The 27,403-nt window shown below is 40.4% G+C and overlaps 1 protein-coding gene across 1 annotated transcript in view; it reads right to left on the bottom strand.

Moving 5' to 3' along the window:
• Window positions 1-11,042: 11,042 nt before the first annotated feature.
• LOC124154464 (symplekin) overlaps window positions 11,043-27,403 on the bottom strand; it is a 42,572-nt gene continuing 26,211 nt past the window's right edge. Inside the window, exons 12-19 of the mRNA XM_046528213.1 lie at window positions 26,468-26,709; window positions 25,834-26,012; window positions 25,454-25,614; window positions 24,668-24,791; window positions 22,992-23,179; window positions 21,778-21,954; window positions 12,782-12,868; window positions 11,043-11,282 (exon numbers count right to left, since the gene is read on the bottom strand). Of these exons, the coding sequence (XP_046384169.1) occupies window positions 11,184-11,282; window positions 12,782-12,868; window positions 21,778-21,954; window positions 22,992-23,179; window positions 24,668-24,791; window positions 25,454-25,614; window positions 25,834-26,012; window positions 26,468-26,709 (1,257 nt within the window). The 3' untranslated portion in view covers window positions 11,043-11,183. The remainder of the gene's footprint in view (window positions 11,283-12,781; window positions 12,869-21,777; window positions 21,955-22,991; window positions 23,180-24,667; window positions 24,792-25,453; window positions 25,615-25,833; window positions 26,013-26,467; window positions 26,710-27,403) is intronic.

A 27,403-nucleotide genomic window follows, 5' to 3' on the forward strand; every position in this document is an offset into this window, starting at 1 on the left:
AATGCAAACTCTTAGTATTCCCGTAAAAAACGTGGCAATGTGAGTAAAATGTCAATCACAAATAAATAAAATTTGAAAATAAATCAGAGAAATAGGAAAATGTATGGTGAAGTTGAAACTAAGTTTGCATATTTTGACTCAACAAATGCCTATTGAGAACTTAAATTGCCACTTTGGACAACTGTGAAAACAATGCGATGGAAAATTAAATTTTATGTATCGATGGCTAAGTTTTAACAACACGTATCTCAAATTCGGCCATTTTGAGACAGGTATCTTAAACAAAGTGTAATAACACTAAAAAAATAAAATACAAGCAAATAACAACTCTTTGTTTGCAAATGAATGCTTATTAATCAGTTTTATGAACTTTTGGTTTTTAATTTCAGTGTACAATTAAAACTATCGTTTTTTTGCTATCCTAAAAGGTTTCTATTGTTGAGATACGTGTTGTGAGAACTTAGCCATCGATATGTTGTTTAAAACGCTATTAGGACATTTCTATTGTTTAATCATTAGTGGAACACGTTGAAAAGGCTTTATGTTTTTCAATCATTTAACCTCCCACGAAGCGCTCGTTCTTGAACAATGCGAGTTCGTACCTATGCAAGTTGCCCTTCTCTTTAAGAGTCTCTGACGTCATCAGGGATCAAGAAAAGAGCGAGAAAACGGAATGATGCGATACGCTCATGGAGGTTAGATGGCAACCGCAACCTTTACGCAAAAGATTTAACAACTTCCATTTTTCTGAGTCTCTGACCGTAGGATGACTAACAAGCAAAGAGAATATTTTACGAGTTACTCTTGTAATTAATTCCAACTTGGTTCAAAATTGGCGGTGAGCAATTAAGGTGAAGGAGTTTCCAGAATCACAGGTAGAAGAATAATTCAAAATAAATTACTGATTAAAGGAGCGTCCGCGGGATAGAAATAGTAGAGTGAAGGACATTGTTGTCAAAACTTACCAATAGCTATGTGGAAATTAGTAGTCTGGGAACGGTAACTTTTTTTGACTTAATGATGGAGAAAATACGAGCGGATACCTTTTATTTAGAAGAATTTCCGTCGTTATTGAATAACTACTATTTCCCCACATCAGATTTCATCGATCACGTGGGACGAATCATTTTACCTTAAATCTATTGCTTAATCACTTGCGTCATTGATGAATCTTCCTTCACTAAAAAGTATTTTCCTGCATTACATTCTATATTTGGGGTTGCATTTCTTTTTCACATCCATTCCATTCGTATTCCTTTTTTGCATTCTGTGTGACTCCTCAACCGTTTTTTTTACATCTTTTTCCACTCACAGCAAACAACGGTATAATTTAATGGTATATTTCAAGGCATTTTTTAAATCCGTTTCCCTCTTAATATCTATCTTAATTTCCATCTTATTGTTAGTATCAGAGCGCTATCCGTGACTCGAGTAATGTATAATTCAACTAATCCACTTATTTTCTGTTTAGGTAGTCAGCGTCACAATTCCTTTAAAAATCCTGTTACTCGGTTACCTCAATGATTCGGTGACCTGACTACACACGCTCGACTTTAAAATACATTGTCGACCTAGAGCCGCAATCACCCGGGGTTTAGGTGGCTCGATATTCCGATTTCGCTCTGCCGAACCTCGAGGAAGTTGTTTTTTATATGGAGATGGGAAAGAGCGCAACGCAATTGTACTTCTGGTTAAGGTCACTTCAGCAGGGTGGATAACTCAAAATAATAGTAAAATTTTATTGCTATGTCTACTTCTCAAGTGGACGTATTAGGTGGGAGTTGATTACAGCTGGTAAACAATCGATTAAGATTCCAATGGTCATATTTATATTTCATATTAAAAGCTTCTTGTATGATTTAATAGCCTTTTAACCAGTTCAATTCATACCAACAATATCCATTTAGTCTTCAAAAAGATTTGACCTGTAGATCTTTAGTTACAAGGCTGGACGCTTCTCGAGTTCGCCACTGGCGTAATTTTGACTACAGACTGATTGATCTTAGATTTTCCCGGAGTATCAGATGTAGAGAAGTTTCTCAGGTTTTCCACCGGTTAATGTACTCCATGTTGATCGCAGATCGAAATTCCCGAGAAACTTTTCTTGACTACAGACTGTTTCCATGGGAAGGATTTTGGCTGCATTAATAGATGCACCGCCGACAACACGCACCAACCTAGGTGAAATGCGGGCGAAAAAATAAAATTAAAACATGAGAGGATGAATCCGTACTTGAAACTTTAATACACAGTCATATTATGTAGCATTAATTAAATATCACCGTAATAAAAGACATTTGTTACCTACATTGATCCTCATTTCGGGGAGCCCGGGACCCCTCCCTTCCATTCACCCCTGAGGGAACTACCATTAGCAACTATATTCATTGGTATTCATTATGGATTACCATACCTTATGTGTAACCTCGGTGATATGTGGGACGATCGTGATTGTTTCGAGAATATTCGTCAAATTCAATTACACGATCTCTGCGCTTCGGGTTTGTCCTTATTGATTTTCCGCGCGTATTAGGGTTACTATAGTTCTTGACAATAATTAATATGATTGATTGGAAATATTAGGTTAGGGCAAATATCAATGCAAGGTTACGTTAACTTTCCACATTATTTGTTATAAATGGCGTGGAATATTACTACAGCTGTTTGTATCATAAGTATCGATGAATTTTCACAAAGTGAACTCGTCAACAATCGATTCGATTAGGTTAACTCATTTTAAATAAGGTAATCCGCAATATATTTTGTATTCAAATATGAAAATTCGAAGTTTAATATAGATGAAATGGTATCACTGCAAGACGCGGCCATGCTCACGCGCATGAATAATTAAATTGATTCAGATAACGGTGCTCAATGTTTCCTTCATTTTCTTTATTTGGGGTACGGGGGCTCGGTGTCCCACTTACTCTTATACTTGAAGGGTATATAGCTTTAAAATTAGCAGGTAGTATGAGAACATTACATGGGGGATTTCTTGGAGGGTCGACCTCTACAAGTGGTACGAGAGGATGGCCACGTTAAGACGCCAAGGATCGTCGAGTTATTTTTTCCATCACTCTATATAATTATTTTCACGATACATTTTCGGAAAATTTTCTATAAACCGCTCTTACGGCCTGTTTACACGGTACATTAACCAGTACGAGTTAATTCATAAATGCATGAACCACCCAACTTGTGAGTATTCATGTAAGCAAAATAGAACTTGTTGTACTGTACTGTTCTAGACCATGTAACCAGGCCTTTACAGCCTGTTTCACAAGGGGCACGGAATTGCGCATCTTCAAGATGCATCTTTTTATCCATCGGGCGTGCAATCATTTTAGAATCAGAGCAGGAGCTATGCCACCTTGCGCTCATGCATTTGGGAATCCGTTCATGCAATCCGCGACTTAACTCGATGAATTTTGAAATACACTTACGTATGCATGTGCCTCTAGTAAATCGGGCTTAATCTGGTGGCTCAAGTGTAAACTTACATGAATTGAGTGGGTATTTCACTGGTATGCAGTGAGGTTAGATCAGCAGCTCTTTCTTCCATCTTCCGCTATTTTCTGGTTCCACGCGTTATTGTTCATCCTCGTCGCACCTCATAGCACGCCGACCCCGATATTGTGTAAAAATAAAAGACGTTCGCGCGACCGCAACGCTTTCCGACTGTGGTTGCAACCGGTTCCACGGGTCTCCCGTCTTTGGTAGAACGTTGAGAAAGAACTGGAGCAGAGCGATTGAAGATGCGGCGACGTCTTAAATAACGCATCATTCACCCTCCGGCCACATGAATAATGAGACGCCACTCCTGCTTGCTCGTTCGCTCCGCGGAAACAAAACACGCGCTGGCCCCGAACGTCAGAATGCGGGCGAAAGAAAATGAGAGGAGCCTGAAACGAAACTGAGATTAACCGCTGATGAAAACTAGAATAAGTACGGGAGAAAATGGGCTTAATTTATTCTACACCCTTCCGTGAGAATAGATTTACGAGATATCGTCTGGCTGCGTGAAATTGACTCTGAAACAGCATAGCCCCATCCCGGTACCCCCAAGCTAAGCCCACGAATCAAGAAGAGTCCAGCTTAAGCTGATCGGGGACCACCCAACATGGCCCTTTGATATGCATTTTAAATGATAATGTGCGCCATATGAGGGCGGCGCTTTTGCGGGTGAACTTGTTTAGAATTATAAATATATAAATTGCTTACTTATAATATCCGGTAAAATATAAGAGTCGAGAATGTTTTAAAATGCGTACATTTCCTTATAATTTGAATGAAATGCAATACTCGAGATTCTTCCCAACATGCCCAATTTCTCGGCTTTACTCACGGATCATCAATTAATTATACTAAGTTCAGTGAGTTGACGCCAGAGGCATCGAGCGGGATCGTATTAAGGGCGGGGACAACACACATTGGCACACGGCTGATGGACGATAAATACAAAAATAAATAAATATGAAATCTATAGACCTACGACTTAAGCATTAAAAATCACGACAAACGGAATTACACTGTAGGTCGGCTTACACTGTAGGGTGGATTGAACAATAACTTTTTTCCACGGTCAAAATTTGCACTACACAGAAAAGTTGTGTGCTGATTATAGGTCCTCAGATTCAATTGTCTTTAAAAAATCTGATAGTATAAACCGCTGCCACTATTTATTATTCTACCGATTAAGGTAGGTTTCCGTGGAGTTCTAAAGAAGTGATCTGGGAGCCTCCCTTTCCTTCTCCTCTTCCTTCCCCTCCCTCGTTTACCAATTATTCTACCCTCTAACATCGTTTTTAGCATCCCCTCCCTGCTAAGTACTCCCTCCATCCATACTTTCTGTCTCCTCCGTATCTCGTCTAAAAGCTACCTCTCCTCACCCACCATGTTCAGCACTTCGCCGTTCCTCCTCCTCTCCGTCCATTTCACCTTCTCCATTCTTCTCCACACCCACATCTTGAACGCCTCAAATCTTCTCTCGTCCTCCTTCCTAAGAGTCCACGTTTTCGCACTGTAGAGAGCTACACTCCAAATCAAACTCTTCACCACCCTTTTCTTTAAACTCTTACGTAACGATCCTCTTAGATGCTCCATCCTGTTCACGAACGCCTCCTTTGCTAATGCAATTATCTTCCTAATGTCCTTACTACTGTATCCGTTTTCCTCAAATGTGCTAAATAGTTGGTTGCCCGATCTGCTCAAGTTTTTCCCCACCTACTTTTACCTTGAGTCTCACATTCCTCGATCGCGATGCTTTACAAAACCGCATGACCTTGGTATTCTTGTGATTAATCCTCATCCTATACATCACGCACCGCTTTTATAATGTATCAACTGGAGCCTGCAGTCCCCTCGCAGACTGGCTAATCAACGCCTGATCATCCGCGAACTTCATTGATTTAAACATTATTCCTCCCACTTTTACTCCAGCTTCCAACTCATCTCGCCCTTCTCTTACCATCTCCTCAGCATATACGTTAAAAAGCAGCGACGATGGAGGATAGGCTTGCCTCACACCTCGGCCAATACTTGCTCATCCAGATTCTTCGTCCGCTACCCTCACTTGCGCAGTCTGGGCCATCTACAGATAACGAATCAGTCTCCTATCCCTCCAATCTACACCTATTTTCTTGAGAATATCCATTAACTTTACCCAGTTCACTCTATCAACTGCTTTTTCAAATCCACGATACAGGCATACACGTCCTGGTCATATTCTAGGTTCATCTCCACGAGGGACCTCATTATCGCTATTGCATCACGAGTTGACATCCATTTTCTAAAACCAAACTGATCTTCGCCCAAAACTCGTTTGCCCTCGCCTCCATTCGTCTGTTCCAGTGGCGAGACGAGGGGGTGTTTTGGGGGTTAACCTCGCCCCCCCCAGAGCTCAGAGCAATTTTTAAGTTTGATCCATTTTACTTAATCGGATTGATATTACTAACATAATAGTGTAAGGATTAATAAAATATCCCTCATAGAACCGCAAAACTCACGATTTTGAATCATTTATCTTAAAATTCCGTAATTTATTGATATCGCACCTACCGCTTATCCTGGTGGGTATTCCATACCCCCACACACACCGGTATTACTTGCACCTAAGTCCCCTACCCCCCCCCCCCCAGCCTTAATTCCTAGCTGCGCCCCTCGTCTGTTCAATATCGTAAGTAGTGTAATCCCTCCGAGTATTCCTCCCATGTCTGGGATTTGTCTCCGTTTTCAATAAAAATATTTCCATACTTGTCCCGTATTGTATGACATATTGTGCTTCGTTCCTTGAAATGATTCCTCACTATTCTATAGGCCGCTTCCACTTTTCCTTGTACGAGGTTATTTTGCACGTCCTCGAAAATGTTCCTCATCCACGCTTCTCGAGCTTTCCTCGCTTTGCGGCAAATCTCGTTCCTTATTCTCTTGTAGCAAGCCTGTCTTTCCTCAGTATTCGCATTCTTATGCTTTCTCCGTTCTTCAATGAGGTCTAGGACTTCATCCATGATCCATGGCTTTTTATTAAAATATTTTTTTCTCCCTAGAACTTCTATAGCGGCCTCCTGGAGCCCACTTTTGATATTTGTCCCGCTTTTCTCCAAAGATTTCTCAGTCTGATCTAATGCTATCTTGCTCTCCATCACTTCTTGAAAGGCCTGTTGATTTTATGGCTCCTTCAGTTTCTCTAATTCCATACGTTCTTCGCTGATTCCTTTAATTTCAGATGGTATTTCATCACTACATTATGATCAGTCGATATCTGCCCTCGGGTAGCTTAGTCCTTTATCTGGTTCCTAAACCTCTGCTTCATTAAAATATAGTCTAGTTGAAATCTTCTGTCTCCTGGCCTTTTCCATGCATATCTTCTCCGCACTCTCTTCTTAAATAGCGTGTCGGCAACCACTAATTTGTGTTCTATGCATAATTCCATGACCCTTTCTTCTCTTTCATTTCGATTTCGTAATCCATATTCTCAGGTTATTCTTCCATCCTGACCTTCGCCTACGACACCGTCCCAATAACCTAAAACAATAAGGTTTTCTTCATCCCTCATCTGTTAGATTACTTCCTGATATCATTGTAGACGTCTTTAACTTCTTCATCCTCGTAGTCTGTCGAAGGCATGTTGACCTGTACCACTACGGTATCTACCGGCTTCGTCTCTCACTTTTCCATAACTATCATTTTATTGTACTGTACAAGGGGACTGCATAGAGGAGGCCCAATTCCATTCCATATAAGGTTGATTTTAGTTGTCACTTCGGTCGCATTTTCATCGGCTTTCAAAAATGTCCGCGGCGCTGGGATGAGTGCAATGCGATCCACTTTTTTCTAATATTTTGCAGTGCAATGTTAGTCAATGAGAGGAATGGAATTGAAAAGTAATGCATTTGATAGATCACATCATCATCTGTCTAAATTTCGGTTAACATTAATTTATTTATACCTTATTACCCCGTGGAACTCGGATCACTTTTTCCGTCAGCGACACGATTGGCGACTTTAGTAAACCCATTTAAATGGGCGGTGGGTGACAGCACTGAGGCCGACTTGAGGATCCTCTTTTGTAGCATTCGCGGTACTGTAGTAAGCTTTTCACACGCATTATCCCAACCCCAGCATTACCGTTTGTAGATCCAAAAGTCTCCCTCAGGCCACTTCATTTCGCTGATTCCTGGCACGTCGATATTCAATCTTTGCATTTTCACCTTGAGGTTTTCCAGCTTACCTCAAGTCCTAAGTGATCTCACGTTCCCTGTACCTATCCTCAAAACTTAATCACAATTGAACGATGTACCCTCTCGATTAGTCCCGGCCCAGAGATGCGAATGGGGGACTATTTTACCTCCGGAATTCTTTACCTGAGAGAATTCCATCATGTCAGAGTATTTAAAGTTGGAGTAGCTGCGACTCCTTGGGATAATAATGCGATGGTTTCCCTTGCCTTCCACATCGTATTACTGCAGCCTTTAAAGTAAATTTTACCACGCCTGCAGTGAAATGAGTCTGTCCTGACCACCGTGGTCTCCACCCTCACCCATATGAAGGAGAACAGCTGCCCTTTCTCCCGGAATCACGGCATCTTCACAGGTTTCGTGTATCATTTAGATGGCCTATCTTACCCAGGGATAGACTCATACCACCTTGAAATGCCGCCACTTTTAGTCCACGACTGCTTATTCGACAAATAAACTCGCTCATATCGCAGCTAACCTCTATATCTAGAGGTTGACCCACCATCCGCAACCCGGTGGACGCACTCGGTGGCTTAAAGCTCAGCCGCGAGAATGACAACATGTTGGCGAAAAGTGCCTGTAAACCTCACGTGACCATGCGTGCGTACACATAATCTCTTAGTTAGTGATCTGTTAGTATAATAAATTTTTAAGGAAAATTCAACGACAGTGTTTTATGAACTTTCACGTGATCATGCGTACAGTATGTTTCCGTGGGCTACTTTCAAAACGGATTTCACAGACAAAATCAAAAATTTCCCCGGGCAACCTGTGTTCAAACTATTTTCAGCGTGTGCTTTAATTGACTTCCGACACACTTCGACAAATGTAAAAAAATTAGAAGAGTGGCGATTTTTTGAATGGCGTGAAATTCAGTTTTTTTTGTTTCTCCCTTCCTTTGTTTGATGATTTGAATTTTCCGGGTTCTCTTGCCCGTACGTTCATCAGTGATGACATCTTTTGCTGGAACAAGAGGAACAGAACCCGAAAAGCTCACCTCATGGATTGGTAAAGCGTGAGTTCTCCTTGCACTTGCATGCAAGAATGAATTCATATTTTTAAGGGACTCCAGAATAGTTAATTTAAGTTTTCTGTGGCGATTTTCATGAAAATTGAAAATTCATTTTATATTCCTCCTTGATATGCATGCAGAAGAGATATTAAGGGAGGCTAGGAACGAGTTCAGAGACGGGTATTAAAAGTGAGGGGAATGAAATCAGGGACGTTCGTGAATTTTGGTGGCGAGAGGGTTGCAGGCCCTGGTGGATGCGCAAAATATATGGTGCGAGGAATGCGGGATGAAAATTGACTACAAGAAGACCAGTGTTATTAACTTTTCTAAAGCATCGCGAGCGAGGAATATGAGGTTTTATATAAAAACAAATGGGAGCAATTAAACTAAGTGGGCACTACATAAGAAGAAAACGGACACCGCAATAGGGATAACAAGAAGATAACTGCGTTATCTGAGGAGGTTTTTATGAATAGGAAATGGGATTCGTGATGTAAGAGTTTAAAGAATATTCTGGAGGAGCGTCTGATTTGGAGTGGAGAGCTTTACAGGGCGGAAACGCGGACGTTGAGGAAGGATGGCGAGAATAAACAGGAAGCTTTTGAGATGTGCGCGTGGATAAGAATGGAGAAGGGAAGTGGATGGAGAGGATAAAAAATACGAAGTGGTCGAAGAGAAGAAACTTTTGGTGGTGACAGGGAGGATCTGCATTGAGCGAGTAGCTATACTAGGCGTAATGACTTCTAAAAACAGCCTTTGAGGGAAGAACTCTTAGGTAAGTGGGGAAGGGCTAGGAACCGTGCTAATTTCGGCGGGAACACGTCGCCACAGCGCACAGTGTGCTGAAATCGAAAAAAGCTGGACAAAACCTGTAAAAAGATTTTTATAGTACGTAATTTGAAATTTTGCTGTTATTGTCTATACATTAGTGCATTTTTTGACGCAAACTATTTTTCATTGGTTACTTTTTCAAACAAATTACTTGGCCTTAAAGTTGAACAAATTTCGCAAAAATTGCCCGCATTGAATTTTTTTCGACATTCAGCATCTTTAAACTAATGCCACGCCTTTTGTATCAATTCAACAGCAACAAAAATTTACATTATTGTTAAGTGGTATATTATTGTTAAATATTAACTCGGTAGGTAACTCGCTGATCTTTTATAATTATACATGAACATAAAATTTCGACGAAAAACAGGGTCCCCCATTTTGTATCGTATCGGCCACAAATATGTACTACAACCGAGTCGTGAAAGTTGATAATAATTAACAATAGTACACTGCTTAATAATATTATTAAGTTTTGCTGCTGTTGAATTACTATAAAAGGTGTGGAATTAGTTTAAAGATGCTGAATTTCGAAAAAAATCAATGCGGGCAACTTTTGCGAAATTTGTTCAACTTTAAGGACAAGTAATTTGTTTAACTTTAAGGACAAGTAATTTGTTTAAAAAGTAACTTATGAAAATTGGTTTACGTCAAAAAATGCACTAATGCATAGACAATTACTGTGCAAAGTTTCAAATTCTGTACTAAAAAAATCGTTTTTGAGGTTTCGTCCAGCTTTTTTTCAATTTCAGCCCACTGTACGGCGTTCCGGCACCTCTCCGGGAAAATTGGGTACTATAATTTGGTGCTGCGGCAAGGAAATTTGATACGATTTTTAAATTTGTGATCACCGTATATTAATAAAAAGTCTTGATGTGACAGGGAGGAATGTAACACTTTTTTATACTTTTAAAAACATTATTCCTCTTGATTTTAACCTTTTGAAACTTTTGTTGCAAGTTCAATGAATACGAGAGTTTTATATGGGGTTAAATATTTTAAAACCACGTGCGATTTAAATGCGTGGGTATGCATTCCGGTACCTAAAATTATGAATTCCGCTACCCAGAATTATGCACTGGCTAGGGAGAGCGTAGGACTTATAGATAGAATGACAGAAAACAGGCCCTTAAATTCATCGACTAAGGAAGTTCAATTTGGGAATGGGTGACAGGGACAAAATGTAAATATATCTAAACCGATAGGATAGGATACCTTTAATAATTATACTACTGAAATATCCCCGTATTTTCCTTTTGATGGAATAGTTGCGTACCATGCATATTACATGGTCATTCTGATGCTTCAATACTTGCCTTTAGATATACTGAGAACGCTCCAGCGCCTCATATCACTGCAGGCTTATTTCAACCTCGACACATCCCTTTCCCCACACTTGAGACAACCATCCACCACGGAGAATCCACGCCAACACCGTGAAAACACGAAAAAATGACTACCTCTCACTTAAAAAAATGCCATGAAGGCTGGAGATTTATTTAACAATTCATTGTAATTCCCAGACGGCTCTTCCATTGGAAAAGTTCGGATTTTGGGGGGTGGGGGGGAGTAGGGGGAGGGGTTTGCTGAGTTAAGTCAGTCATTCAGTCTTCGTCCCCTGGCGGCGCTGGCTCAGCGTTCGGTCCCGACGAGTCCTCGTTCTCTTCCTCCCGCATATCAATCGTCAGCTCGGCAGGAGACACCTGGCGGGGAAAGACAGCAACAAAGAGATTAGCTGTTTTTCAATAATACAAAATAAAAATAAATTTTTATGAAAATAACGTTTTTATCGCGAACTAAAATGAATACAAAAAATTTTCAAAGAGGCAAACAGAACCTCTAAATTATTTACCTCGCATAGAATGAAAAATGGGGGCCTTACGTTATGACTCTCGCCATCAAGCTCGTTCTTTATAATGATCGCGGCGCAGCTATCGGATTTTGGTAGCCATTATTTGAACCTGTCTCCATATTTAATTTTAAATTCTGAATAACAATCGAGGTACAGTTAAAATCATAATAAGAATTTATGAATATTGCAATGTCATCTGGTTTTGAGTTTTCTTGAAAATTTCAGCTCGACAGCTTATCGGGAAGTGGGTTAAAATTTAGCAGTAAGATTTTGACCCGGACAAGGTGACGAGCAACAAAGCGAGTTTAATAAAACGTTACAAAGTGGTGGGTGCCGGGTCTGGGCATTTAACTTTGCAGGCATTAAGTTTGCCGTCTATAGAAACCAAACAATCCATTCACTTACGGGGCTACACAGCCGAACTTATGAACAAAAAAGGACTATAAACATATGGCACTAGAGCTGAACCTCTTGAAACGACAATTAGTTGATGTGAAGTCCCATCGGTGATCAAGGTTGTTTCCAAATGCGCCAAAAAATTGAATATCTTTACCACGCATGCAGAAACTTGAATTACCTCAAAACCACGCCATCAATAACAACCAAAACTTATTCAGCCCCCAGGACAATGCACGAAGTAGTCGAGCATCGATATATCGGCCACAATGTAGGACTGAACCCAGAGGATATCACGAAATTAAAATATTCAACATGCACGTCGGGAAAAATTGATATTACTTTTCAACAGCGACTCAAGTATGCATGCAATTGGGTTGTTATTTCTGACGTGATTTTGATGTAATAAGTCTGAATAATTATACTACAGTTAAGACCAGGATTCGAACCTGGATCTCCCGTATTTTTTTTTTTTTTAACTTCGCGGACGAAAAAAGATGGCCTGGCGAAAGTTCATGTGGTTGAACACTTGGCACGAATTCGGGAATTCCGGATTCGAATCCCGATTATTGAAAATTATTTCACCTATGCGGACTTCTTGCACATTTTATGCGACTCTGTGAAAGTATGCCGCTGGTTAGTCCGCACTTATTACTTAAATAATGTCACAAGTTAACTCATAGCGTTCTCGATTCTGGCAGCATTAACGCCATTGTACTATACAGAAAAAAAACTTTCCGCAGAGGAAGAAGATGCCTTGGTTGTTGGAGTGGTATCATACCTACAGAGAATCTGTGAGATACGGGTTCGGACCACAGGCAAGGCAAATTCTTCCTTCTCGAATTTTCGCACTTTCAGGAGGAAATCAAGCCAGGAGTTCAGCCATTTCCTAAAAGAGCGTAGCGACCGACCAAAATTAAGGACGGACACAGGGAAACAGAAAAGTGAACTTACCGGCTCCGTATCCGCATCGAGGGAGGAAAGGTCGAGGCGCGAGGCACCCATCAGCACGTCCATGATCGCCTGCGGGATGTGCGCGCGCTGAAAACAAAAGAGCATCGAAATAAAAACCTGCAATTGGGTGGTTTCCTGTTATTTTTATAATGCCTAAATCGAAAGATTATTACTCCTGGAGTGCGTATTTCACACTTTTAATTTCTAAATGACGATTTCTATTTTTCTCGATAAAATGAAAAGTGAAAATTTTCAAGCGCACGACAACGCGACGGCTAAGTATGAATGCTGAGAAAAGCCCGTGTGACGTCATTCTGGTTCCCGCTGTCAACGTGTGAGGTGACCTTGGGGCGAGATTTTGAGCGCTGATACGATGCAGGCTGCTAGCAGGTAGCGCTTGGCTTAAATAAGGATTATTAATACCCTATCAAAGGAAGAAAACTTTCCGACCTTAGGCAGTTTTAATAGGTTATTATTAAGACATATTTCCCTGAGCTCTGCGCCTCATGCATTGGTAATCTCAGACGATGTAAAACTCCTATCTACTCGTATCTGGACCACCAGTGACGCTGCTGAGATCAAACGGAACGGTCAAGATCGAAGTTGAAAAATCGAGTTTGGATCGAAAATCGAAGTCCATGGCTCGATATCGATTTCTTTGATATTTGACCATTAAGCTCAGTTTTAGATTTTAATCGAAATCGAATTTTTCATCACTAATCCCGTAATGCGCAAGGCAAAAATAAATTACCTGCATTGAGACCTACCAATCTTGGTACGACCTCAAAATGTTTATTTTCCAAATCACACAAAACGGATGGAGAAAAAAACAGCCTAAAAAGTTGGCGGTCGTAGAGCACTCAAAAATGACCATGCCATCAAACGGAAAGACACGAAACCGCTCTGCCACGCCCGAAACATCCGGGACAGAGTGGTTAAAGAAGTAATCGAGATCCCGCTGACAAAAAGAAATACTTTTAACCGACACAAAAGGTTCCACCTTAGCCAATCACGAAACTCAAAAAATAGGCTCATCCACCAATCTCATCCTGCTTGACCCCTGGGCAATCGTATGCAAGCCCGGTTCTTCGATCCCTGCATCAGAATGCCCTGAAGATGATGAGCAACGCGCTCTTCGAAACGTTAGTGACGATGGTGTCGATGGTTCGCAACGAGAAAGCAAGCGTTTATCGACTAGAAAGCCCGATCGAATAGGGTGGTTTCCTATAATTTTTTTATTGCCTAAATCGAAAGATTATTACTCCTGGAGTATGTATTACACGATTTGAGATTTTTAAATGACGACATCTATTTTTCGCGATTAAATGAAAAGTGAAAATTTTCAAGCGCGCGAAAACGCGACGTTTAAGTATGAGTACTGGGAAAACCCCGTGTTACGTCGTTCTGGTTTCCGCTGCCGCAAAGTGAGGTGACCTTGAGACGAGGCTTTGAGCGCTGATACGACGCAGGATGCTAGCAGGTAGCAGAGTTCCCTGATAGCTAGTAGCGCTTGGCTTAAATAAGGATTATTAATACCTTATCAAACGAAGGAAACTTTCCGACCTTAGGCAGTTTTAATAGGTAATTGTTAAGAGACGTTTCCCTGAGCTCTGTGGCCCATGCGTGCATTGGTAATCTCAAACGATGTAAAAATCCTATCTACTCGTATAGAAACTATGTCCCTGTGACGTCACGTACAGTGGCATCACATGGGCGCCAATCTGGCCTTTTTCAAATGAGGATAAAATTGACCATTGCCATTCGTCTAAACTGGGATTTCTGAAACCACATAATTTTTTATATTATGAATACACTAATGGTGGGTAACGAATCGCAATCAATGCCTTTCGTTTTCTTTGACGAAGGAAACTAACTACCCTATTGATGCAAGCTGTCCCAATCGACGCTGGTTCTGTCCGGTTGATTACTCCGTCAATCAGGGAACATTTGGATACACTGAAAATGCACATGACGCAACGCAAATGTTGACCAGGTTCTATTTTACGCACACCCGGAAAATTTCACAATGGTAATACACGTATGTTTTGAGCGAATTATTCGTCACTAAAAAGACAGGTCGAGAGGGCGGTATACTTCCTCTGAAGGTTTCATATTCTATTCTTCACTTTCCTTTCCTCAGATTTTCTCCAACTTTGTATTACTAAGTAAACTTCCAACTCATGAAGAGAGGAGGACGCTGGAAAGAACGTGCATCCACAAGGAGAATACCTCGGGAAAACCATTCGTTCAATGGCGAGACCGCTGAACACAGGCGGCTGTTGAGAGAGGGTTTACCGTCCCTTTTACTACAAATGCCAACATCCTTAGGGGTATGCAACACGCGACGCAAACGTGCAAGTCACGTAGCCGAGTTACAGGGCGCTACAATCATTCAGTGTGTGGAGTTCATTTTTTCATCTACAGGTCAACAGATTAGATTAGATTTGTTGAAGCGGTGGGGGATCAGCTCCCAGGGCACTTAGACCTGTAGGTCCATTGTGCTAACCATCGTTAATGGATCACCCAAAGAGGCCTATGCCCTTGGCGAAGGACAAAAGGTTCCCAATGGGAAGATCTCTTACTTCCTTGGGCTCTATAAAAGGTGAGCCCAGGGGTCTATATCGAGTCCTCATGATTTCCGGGCACTCGCATATTAGATGGGTGGTTGTTTCTTCTCCCGTCTCACACCATCTACACCAATCTGAGTCTGTTACCCCCAGCAGGTGCATATGTCTCATTACATGATAGTGTCCCATAAGCAGGCCTACTACCGTTCGCAATTGACTTCTGTTGATAAGGAGAGTCTTCTCTCGAGTCTTACAGGTCAACAGGTGGCAACTATTATATTCCAAACGAACTATAGGCGAATGGTGACAATTTCCACCGGAGATACTGAGAATCGGAAACATCTGACTGTCCAGACACTGCTTTAAGGCGCCTTCCTGATGATGGCGATACCACACTTGTTCAGAAAAATAGCTGCTAGCTGGAGTTATTTTTCCTAAAATTTCAGTCAGGATTAATTGCACAAAATGCAATAAGGAAATATGTATAAGTCGTTCCTTTGACTTTCTCGCCATGTAAGTGACACTTTAGCAGCCAACCTTCTGCTACGGATGTCAAATCACTGCACTGCATCATGAATGCCTTTACTCCAAGGTCATTTCATAAAGACTGCAACACATAAACTGAAAATCAGCCATTTAATTCGAAAGATTATCCTTGAATAACTCTTTTAAATTACCCAACAAGAATTTATGAGCAGTCAGTCACAGTTTGGGAGGAAAGCACTTTGAATAAAATTCTTATGATGCAAGTCATAAGAAATAGCTCAACAACAATAATACTCCCCAATAGGGTAGTTTCCTTCATCAAAGAAAACGAAAGGCATTGATTGCGATTCGTTTCCCACCATTAGTGTATTCATAATACACAAATTATTTGGTTTTTGAAATACCGGTTTAGACGAATAGCAAGGGTCAAATTTTATCCTCATTTGAAAAAGACCAGATTGGCGCCCATGCGATTCCACTCCGCATGACGTCACAGGGACCTAGTTTCTACACGAGAGGATAGGAGTTATACATCGTCTGAGGTTACCAATGCATGCATGAGGCACAGAGCTCAGGGAAACATGTCTTAATAATCACCTATTAAAACTGGCTAAGTTCAGAAAGTTTTCTTCGTTTGATAAGGTATTAATAAACCTTTTTTAAGCCAAGCGCTACCATCCAGCAAAGTACTCAGCTATCCGCTAGCATCCTGCGATGTATCAGCGCTAAGCCTCGCCTCAAGGTCACCTCACCGGGCGGGAGGGGGAACCAGAAATAGGACGTACGGAGATATTTCCCGGCATTCATACTTAAGCGTCGCGTTTTCGCGCACTTGAAAATTTTCACTTTTCATTTAATCGCGAAAAATAGATGTTGTCATTTAAAAATCTAAAAGCGTGAAATACGCACTCCAGGAGTAATAATCTTTCGATTAAAGCAATAAAAAAATAATAGGAAACCACCCTATTCCGCTAGAAACACGATCTAAGAACACATGCAGACATCATGGCTACATAATGGAAATAATGACTTTCATCACACTTAGTCAGTGGCGGATCCGGGACCAGGACCAGGGAGGTAACCTCCCAGCAGGAGTGGGAATCCAGGAGGTTATGAATATTTTGAGAATTTCAAGGCTTGTAGCAACACTTAAGGTTTCCTAATTACTAATTTTCCAAAGAATTAAGCTTTAAAAACAAATACATAAAAATAAATACAAGTACCTTTACATTAGCTTTACTACATTACCATTTAATCTAGTGTAAAATGGATACCCCATTTGAAGGCTATATCCCTTCTCTGGATCCGCCACTAAATATAGTCACATACACATCAAAATAAAACATGAAGAAGGTCACTTTTTTCATCAAAATATGCATATCAAATACGATTACCCATTTAAAAAAACTACTTAGTAGACACGCTATTACGAAGTTGATGGGACCAACAAATTCTTAACGTTCATTTTAAGGCCGTTTTGCATGGGGCACGGCATTGCGCAGGTTACAGCTGCATTAATTTCTAAAATGGCGTGGCATTGCATGAATGCATGAACGAAATTAGAACAGTGGCTATTTAGCTGTCTCGCATCCATGCATTCTCGCATGTGTTCTCGTAATTCACCACTTTACACGACGCAATTTTGATTGCACCTTCGCACGTACATCAGATTGCGCATTCCATGTACCGTGTAAAATGGCCTTTACAAGATAATTTTTAAAATATCTGCCCTACTTACTTTTCCTGTTTGTTAACTCTTTTGAAATCAAATAACTATGTCCCTAGATAGACTCTTATGCATAATTTATAATTGAATTCCACAAAAAAAATGAAACCAAGAACATCCACTTGATCATTGAGAAAAGCAGGTACATAGCACTACTTGGAGGTCAGAATTTCCCAGAAGATAAAAATGGAAAAGTCAAATAAAAAATACTTCATGGAACCTATGCAAAAATAAAGTGAGGTGAAGTTGACCTATGGGTCATGATAGAAGAATGAACGGTTGCTGGCAGAAAAACAATTTTTGCAAGAACATTACACGACTCTACTGAAAGCATGTAAACTTGTTGGTGGGCTTGAATCATTCGCTTTAGAGATAAATTGGTGATCAGAAGTAAGCAAAAGGTTATTTTTAATTTAAAGAAGAAAGTAATTTGGCAAATAAAGCACATGGTACTTCAAAATCGTATGTAATATATTTATGAACTTTGTTTCGCTGCATCACTTCTTCTACTATGGCTTCAACTTTTACAAAAATGAAAATAAAAATCATTGCCAATGTTATAGCTTATCTGAAATCTACATAGCGTATTAATGGGCAGCAAAACAATGTAATTTTTAGGCAGAACAACAGCTATTTCATTTCCATCTTCTCTGCTTGACTGGCTGGTCCCTGCCTCACCAGTGTACCCAACATCCACATCATTTTCACATATTTAGAAATCATCATCATTAGGTTGTTCAGTTTTCATGATGAAATTCCAAACTACGATACACAATTGCCAAAGTCATTTCCAAAGCCCTATCCTCTGCAATGAATGTATCTTTCATTTTCAAAATTTTAAAATCACATCAAACTTGCATTTATGTATGGAAAGTAATTAAAAAGAAGGTCAATTAAGAGCTCTGATGTGACTACAGTTGTTTTCTCTTTGTACTACGATTTTTGTGGTGTCTTTCAGGGAACTGTCTCTGTTGCCGGCAGGTATTTTTGCAATGTCAACAATAATACAAAGGGTACATTTTATGGGAGTGAGAACTCTAAGCTCTTGCTCACTAAATGAATGGACCACTACATAGCACATTGTTGACCTCCCTGAACATAAAAAGGTGAATGGGTAACTACAAGGGTCCTTTTGAATTCGAGTCATTTAGAAACACACCATTGGCCACCTCAAACTAGTAGGTAATTGAGCACCCACCAATCAGCGACAAATGCTTAGGCAAGTAGAGGTAGAAAAGATCACTCTCAGAAATGACTGAGAGCTGACACTGAGCTACTACTTACCAGTTGCATTCATTGGGAAACCGCTGTGGTGGTAGCACTGTGCTATCCCCAGGAATTTAACAAGCAAGGGGGTTAAGACAAGGTCGAGTCTAGATGCAAACATAGGAGGAAACTTTTTTGTCTGCAGCAACAGCAGCAGTGTAGCCATCTCTACGAAGCCCCAACAGCGGACCACCCCATTACCACCATTCTAGCTACATCACTGCATAAAAACATTTTACAGGCTGCTTCCTTAATGTCATTGGAGGAAAAAATCTTTGCAGACACTGCCTCAACATATGAACAGTACTGAGCAGGAGGCCCTGATTCAGCGGACATCTGTTCCATTATAAAAGATAGCAGGTTAACCCAATGATATTTCCTGCAGACGTAAGAACCACCACTGACACTCTGGTGCACTGAAAGTGAGAGAGAGCTTCATTTTTTATGAATCAGATTGGTAAAAACTAGAGATGTGCGAATAGTATCCGCAAATACTCGAATACTAGAAAGTATTCGATATTCGAGGTCTTGAATAATTATGCTAAAGGTACGCTCTCGAATACTTTGAATTTCGCGCCGTACACTGTTGCACACTGTCATTGATAGTTGACTCGGAAAAATTGTAAAGAACTCTAGTTGTTTAGTGCATGCAGCGCCGTTATAGGCAAGTTGACAAACTACATCAAATTCTACATCGAATTCTTACATCGAATTCAAAAAATTACATTAGCGCATTTCCCAAGATCCGCTATCCCCCTCCATTCAGCACTTGGCCCCCTCTGAGGCTTTCCTCTTCTTTGAAATAAAAGAAGGTCCCAGGGATCATATTACGAAGACCTTAGCTTCGAAAAAATATCAAGTTACAGGAGAACCATAGAAATGTGTTTCGAGCCCTCCCTTTTCTCACCCACTGACCTTTTTCAGCCCACCTGCTTCAAAGTTCGCAGTTTCTGGAGGTCAACTGCAGCATGAATCACCTATTATCCCAAAAGGTGTCTAACAATGACTTTCGGAAATTGATATTACACCTTTATTGGATTGAAATATTAGTAATGTGCGCATAATTTAAAAAAGAATAAGACCAAACGCAACGCATTTCATACTCTATTTAAGCATTTTACGCGAGAAAATAAATGTCAAAATACGACGGAGACTTAGCTTTCTGGCGAGACTCGATATGAGCAGCAGAGCTTCTCAGAAGTTGATGCGGTATTTTTTTCCGAAAACATTTATCAAGTTACAATTTATGAGTTGTGCTATAAATCTCCATTGTTACAGTCACAGATGTAGGGATATTTTCTCAGGATATTTGGTTTCTCCCTGCTAGCAATTCGAATCCATCCTCTTATCTTGTGAGAACTTCCAAAGATGGACTGAAAATAATTGAAGAAAATCCGGTGGAGAAGCGCATGTATTTTGCAGAACGCCTCAGATTGTCCGCTAGCACTTGACAGCAGGAGTGGGGGTAAAGCGAGCTACCTGTTGAAAATAAGAAGTTGCATGAAGCCAAGTATCAGATGGGCATGCCGCTGAAATGGCGTTTGGTAGATAAGAATGTATACATCAGACAGAAATCCATCGTAGCAGTGTAAATGCCGAGATGGCATGCAATCATTTTTCGCGAGGTGGTGTGTCCCCTTAGATCATTTGAAAGAGATGTTAGTTGAATCAACTATATGCCGAATTGTTTCCATAAAATTAAACTATTCCATTAATCAGCTAAATTCCTGATCGAATCCTTTAAAGGAAATCAAACTTACTCCCCAAAATCTTGTGTTTCCTGCTGCATAGGCAACCGAGTCAAACATTCCCGCATTCATCATTTAGTATTCGAGGTATTTGAATATTCGAGCAATGATTTAATATTCGAATTCGATATTCGAGTTCGAGAAATCTGCTATTCGACCCATCTCTAGTAAAAACCCATGGGAATAGAATGCGTTGATCTTCTTAATAAATTTCTTTTGTTGACCAATGGGACTGCAACTGAGGTTCATAATTTCATAACTATGAAAACTTAGAAATAAACATTGTTTGTAATTCAGATAGAATACTGAAACAGTAACAGGTCCTTCATCAAAATTTTTCCATTGTTTAATAGGGTGAGTTCCTATTTTTTTCATTGTCTAAATCGAAATATTATTACTCCTGGAGTACATGTTTCACGCTTTTAGATTTTTAAATGACGGTACATATTTTTTGCGATTAAATGAAAAGTGAAAATTTTCAAGCACGCGAAAACACGATAGCTAAGTATGAATGCTTGGAAAAGCCCATGTGACGTCATTCTGGTTCCAGCTGCCAGCTACAATGCAGGCTGCTAGCAGGTAGCTGAGTACCCTGCTAGCAGTCAGCGCTTGGCTTAAATAAGGATTATTAATACCCTATGATATGAAGGAAACTTTCCAACCATAGGCAATTTTAATAGGTGATTATTCAGAGATGTTTCCTTGAGCTCTATGCCTCCTGCATACATTGGTAATCTCAGACGATGTAAAACTCCTGACTACTCGTATAGCATCTGGGCCCATATGACGTCAGGTGGAGTGGCATCATATGGGTGCCAATCTGGCCTTTTTCAAATGAGTTTAAAATTGACCATTAACATTTGTCTAAACTGGGATTTCTAAAACAAAATAATTTGCATATTAGCAGTACACTAATGGTGGGTAAAGAATTGCAATCAATGCCTTTCATTTTCTTTGATGAAGGAAACTACCCTATTAGAAGCGAGTGTAGCCTGGAATAATATTTAAATGAGACTCCACTTTCAATTATAACTATGTATAATCAATAGAAGCAAGATGGCAACTTTAGGATATGAGTACTGTTATGAGATTAAATGAAAATTTGGGAATAGAATTGAATAAATACAATTAAACAAATGGGGCCCAATCGCTCAGTCCTCTAGCAGACCCTCAACCCTCTTGAAACAGAGGAGTGCCACTCACTTGGTTTTCTGTCAGGGCCATGACGTGCGCCTGCAAGGGCTGACGCAAGTCAGGGGAGTTATCGAAGACGTCACTGAGCTGAGCAGGCGGCAACTGCAGCAGCACCTGGAAGCTCTGGGGCTTTGTTCGTTGGCAGCACTTGATGAACCCCTCCCACACCTTCTTCTGCTTCCACACCTGCAACAGAGAGGAAAGGAAGACTCTTCTTCAGTACATAGAGTGGAACTTGATTAGTACGTTCCTCCATAGCATGGCGATTTCTCTTGGTCCTGGTACCATCCGACCAAAATGCAGGTTGAACTATTTGGTTAGTACGCTTTAAATAGTGGCACTTTCCTGGGTAGTGCACTCAATTATTTGCCATGAAGCAACCCGCAAGTCGTTTCCTAGTACCTCCTGAGTGTGTAAACCTCCGCATTCATTAGTCATTATATTATTATCATCAGCCATTTACCTTCTTACATTCATTCCACATCTCTCTTTCTACAACCGTGATGCATGCAAATGCATTTCTCAATGCGAAAAGTATGCGCATCATTACTTGACAAGTATTGTGGGAGCAGACAATGCTTTGGATCTCCACATGAAACTTAACGCAAAAATACTTCCCCTAGGTACAAGAAATGGGAGGCAGACTACATTGGACAAACGATGTGTTTTCGATCACTGCGAAAGAGACACTGAGACACTGGGCATAATTGCATGGTCTAGCAGAAGACCCAGAGACAGATGGCAGGCTAATAAACATAAGGGGACTGATGCCTTGAATTCAAGGCATCCACATTGATTGTGTTAAGGGGGAACTTCAGATAAACCAGCATTGAAAAAATGACTCAATTTTTGACTATCGTCCAGTAAACATTCCTATGTTTATTTATAAAAAAATTATTGCTAACTAGCAGACATTTTTAAAAATTGGATTTTAATAATATTATTTGTGCCAAGACAGGGACCAATACCAATTTCAAGAACCAAATGGGAATCAGAACTGACATAAAAGAGGAATTGACCCATTTTTAGTTGAAACAAATGACAGCACTGCTCTTACACATGGGGCTCTGAAAAAATGGTCCTTAAATACGACTGACAAAGTAATTAGTTTTTCCGTTAACTTAGTCATAATTGTGCTCCCTCTAGTTTACAGTACGTAAGTCGTACCTTTTGAAGAAAATGCTGAATCAAGATTGAGGGGGCAGGGTGCTAGGAGGGATTACCTGCTTCAAGATGAGTCTCTGGAGGATGTTCATGACGAATCCGATGAGTCGGGGGTAGAGGGAGAGCGACTGAATGACAGTGCGCATGAGCAGCGTGGGCAAGGGGCTCTGCTCCATCAGCTGCTGCATCACCACGGCCAACACCTCTTGCGTGTAAACCTGCTTCTCCGCAAAGCACTGGGATGTTGCTGTAATATTTGAGCGATTTCGTTTACATCATTCATCCATACCTTTGAATGCCTTGCCAAATAAAAAATGTATTCACATCAACACCATTACACTCTGCCTCACACAGTTTGTTCTATAATTAATCCTTAACAGAGCGGGAATGTTTTTAAATGTTTTGCACACTGACTGCGGCATTGACCCAAAATTTTTATTGCTACCAGGAAATCTTGCACTTGGGCACTTTCCCTCTCCATAAGGATCGCTAAGGGTCTTAACTCTATCCAGGGTTCCCACTCAGACTGTATTATAAAATTCACCGTTTTTTCCAGGTTTCCATGGTCTAAACGTCTTCAAATTCACGGTTTGTAGATAAACCATTTAAGGAGGAAATATTGATCACGTAGCGATCATCGGCCGCACGTTAACTACAAATTTAACAAACGTGAAAGACACCGTAAATGCAATCGTAGCAATGAAAGTGCTATCTCTCCTGACATCACATATCGTTTGCAAAATTCAGCTCTGGCTAAAGGTTGTGAGTGGGAAAATAGAAGGACCAGGTCATGTCTGCGTGCGACTGACCTTTAAATATGATCGAAATATCCATTTTTTTAAATCTCTCAATCGTAGTTCTACGATCGTAAAAACATGATTGAGAAATTTTTAAGGTTTTATGACAAAATTCACGGCTTTTTCCAGGTTTTTTTAACGGCATACAAAATTCACGGTTTTAAGGTTTTCAAGGTTGAGTGAGAACCCTGTCTATGAGACCAGCCTTCATGGCAGGGGGTTCCTCCGGCACAGGGGGTGTCTTCTGCACTGGCTGGCAGCTAAAATCGTCAACTCCCACAGCCCAAGGGTTAAAACTGAGGTTATCCTTTTTGCCTCTGAAAAGTCTCAGGCAAAAAAGATAGAAGCGAGGTGAAATGTTCCCATTAATCTAAAACAAGTAGTCCCATTAGGTCCAAAGTAATTCTGCTGCCAGTGCAAAATCTGATAATAATACATTTGTTCAAACATTCTTTAATGGACCCAGAAGGCAAAACAAAAAAAAACTGGGAATTGGCAATGAGGCAGAAAAACATGATTCTCCTCGATTACGTTCTCCCCTATGAATGATTCTTATTAAACCTCTAGCCTTCAAGAACGAGGATTGATATGGGGAAAACCACCAAACATACAGTAATTTTTTTTGCAATTCCTTGAGTTAAAATGAAGTCATCCTAATTGATAGGGAAATAAATGAAACCACAGGCTTGACTAACTATGAGAACTTTTAATGTCTACACTCTTTATGCAGTTGTATCTTATTATACACAACACTTCATTGGTATTTTTTACGTGAAATTTCTACTAAAGACTATGTACTGAAATTAAGTCATAAGGTTTTAAATTAATTTCAATTAAACATATTAGATCAAATACAGGATTCACTACTCATATGATGGGACATTCAATGTGAAATCTCTGTTTTAACACCAGTTTTGCATCAAATTGAGGAAGCATACCTTTAATAATGGTCTTCATATCAGCCTTGGATGGATCAATGTTGTGCAGGGCGACTAGCAACTCGGCAGGTGTCAATGGTGAAGTGGCACCCTCTGAGTGAGTACCCAGCAAGCGATTGAACACCTAAAGAGACACATAAATGCCAACTTCAATGCCACTTTACAACCACTAAGAAATTTCCTCCAGCAGCAAGTCAATTACAATTCTTAAGCATGCACAGTCAACAGATACCTCTTAGATTAATATCTCCCACACAGGGGAAATGGTAGAAATTTGCGTATTTATCGGTTCCCAAAAACCATGCATATATGGCTCTAGCAACCCTGATACAAGATGGAGGAAAAAATTTTTGCAAAGATTTATAAAGGTTTACATCATATCACACTGAAAATTTCATAGCTTCATTGCCAGATACTGCACCAACAAGTTGCTTTGGAGGCAATTACTCTGTAACCCAGTTCTGTGTCCAAGCAGTAAAACAATAACTGTATGATGACCACTATGCTTGGAAACCAGTAGAAGAGAACTGATGTAAAGGCAACTGGGTGAGAGTATGTAATTGCACATCTCACAGCCATGGATCTCAGAAACAAAGGATTCAGGGATGTAAAAATTAATTTTTTTACACCCAAATTCTATACATTGTGGTTTTCTTGTATTTATAATTTACTCCATTTGCATGGATTCCACTTACTCCACCCCATGAAGTTTTAGCTGCAGGGAATGCATCAACATGGCTGACCTCTAAAATATAAAAACAAAATTAAAAAATGGAAAGGACTTACCTCTTTCACCACAACAGGATTCAGTCGGATGAGCCGTGGAAGGGCAGCCATCACTTCCTTCTTGGTGAGACCGTTCAAAACAGGAATCAGGAAACGAACATCTGACACTCTGGTGTGATACAGGTCACGCACTCTGGCCACAAGCTCTGCACTTGGTGAGGCTGTTGCAATTATATTAAATACAGACAAGTCATTCATATATGATGCCTGCAATTTGACTGGCAATGGGTGTGTCAAATGACCAGTTCATAGAACTCAGTCAAATTTTGCTGACGTAAACCATTTGTGGAATACTCAACATTGAGAGTTATAAAACAATATTGTCACCCTCAATAGAGCTTCCTCAGACCAATCATCTCAGGGAGCAGCAGCGTACTCACTCTTGTCTGTTAGGATGTGGATGACTCGCGTGACAAGTGTCTCTGCACCCTTGGGGCACTCCTCGACAAGAGTCAACAGCTGTGGTGAATCCATGCCCATGCCACGCACCGGTGCCTCCAGCAAGCGCAGAATCACCCTCTTCACATCAGCAACTGTCTGCACATACACACGTGCCAATCTGAAACAGAGACTCTCGCTCTCTCAAACACAAAACTCACTCACGCTCCCTTCAACATAAGATTCAGGATGACCACTGTGTATCGATCTGAAAATTCCCTCATACTTCACAAGTTTTCCAGGGTATTCCCTTTGTTTTCAAAGGTGTTATTTAGTCCTAAACGTAAGCAGTTTTGGCCAAATATTTTGTTTATGGGGTAGAAATTATTAGTCAATAGCAATAGTAGTCAATAGTAATAACATAACATCTTGAGATGATATCTACAAATGCAAGTCACCTTAGTTAGAAGAGATTCAATGAACCTTCTATATATTCGGTACAACTTCACATTGCATGTGATGCATATATTTGTCAGATATTATGTCGGTATTAGATCACAGGGCACAAAGAAAATAATATTAATATAAACTACTAGTCAAATAAGCACAAGGTCGCAGCAAGGAAGGCACACTTACTCATGGATCAGGTTCTCATTGATGGGGAGCAGGGCCAGGTAGAGGTACAAGCAAACTTTGACAATGTCCTCACTCCACTGGGTCTCGATGTTTGGCCGCCCTCTATCCTCGCCAAAAAGAACTACGGGTGGCTGTGGTAACCTCAGGAAGCCCAGGTAGAAGATGGCATACTCTTCAATGATGCTCCTTAGCTCTGCCCGTTCATACAGGCCAACTACCCCTTCGATGGCCTTGGTACGGATCTGCAAGCAGAATTGATGCTCCATTCATTTAAAATGCCTTTGTAGCATTGAGAGGGACAACAAATCAGAGCATAAGAGTTCAATTTTGGGAGATATACATAGTCATAAGTGAAACAGCCCTTCCCTGGCAATGATGTAGATCTTAAAATATTGTACGCAAGTTCAATATAGGAGAAGTCACGACACGGAGGTACGTATGCTCTGAGGACAACCAGGTTGACCATCTGTCTTGGACCATCAAGCTCACATATGCCACCTCAGCTGGCTATTTGGCATGGATTGGGGTTGGTATATCGGCAGGACAAAGCCTAGAGGGCGCAATCAGTCAAGTGCAAGGGAATTACCGAGAGGTTAAATCATCGAAAAAAAGGCATTGACCTTTATTTATCAAAAATGCAATAGACAAATAGAAGTAGAGTTGATTTTTAAGGGTACATCAATGCAATAGGTCCATTCAGACCACCTCTCTATCTCATCTTAAATTGATCTGTTTTTTTATCTCTCTCACTACATATGGATTAGCTCATGAGAAATGTTGCAAGGGCCTGCAAGTTGAATGGAGCAACTTGTTTATACACAATTTGACTCTTTCAAAAATTGTACTAAATAGTCGATTGCTTCATAATTATTTCTTAAAAATATTCTCTACCAGCTCATTCATTTCCAGGCCAATCAGAACAGAAAAATTCATGCA

This window comes from Ischnura elegans, chromosome 2 (assembly GCF_921293095.1).
Source record: "Ischnura elegans chromosome 2, ioIscEleg1.1, whole genome shotgun sequence".
NCBI lineage: Eukaryota > Metazoa > Arthropoda > Insecta > Odonata > Coenagrionidae > Ischnura > Ischnura elegans.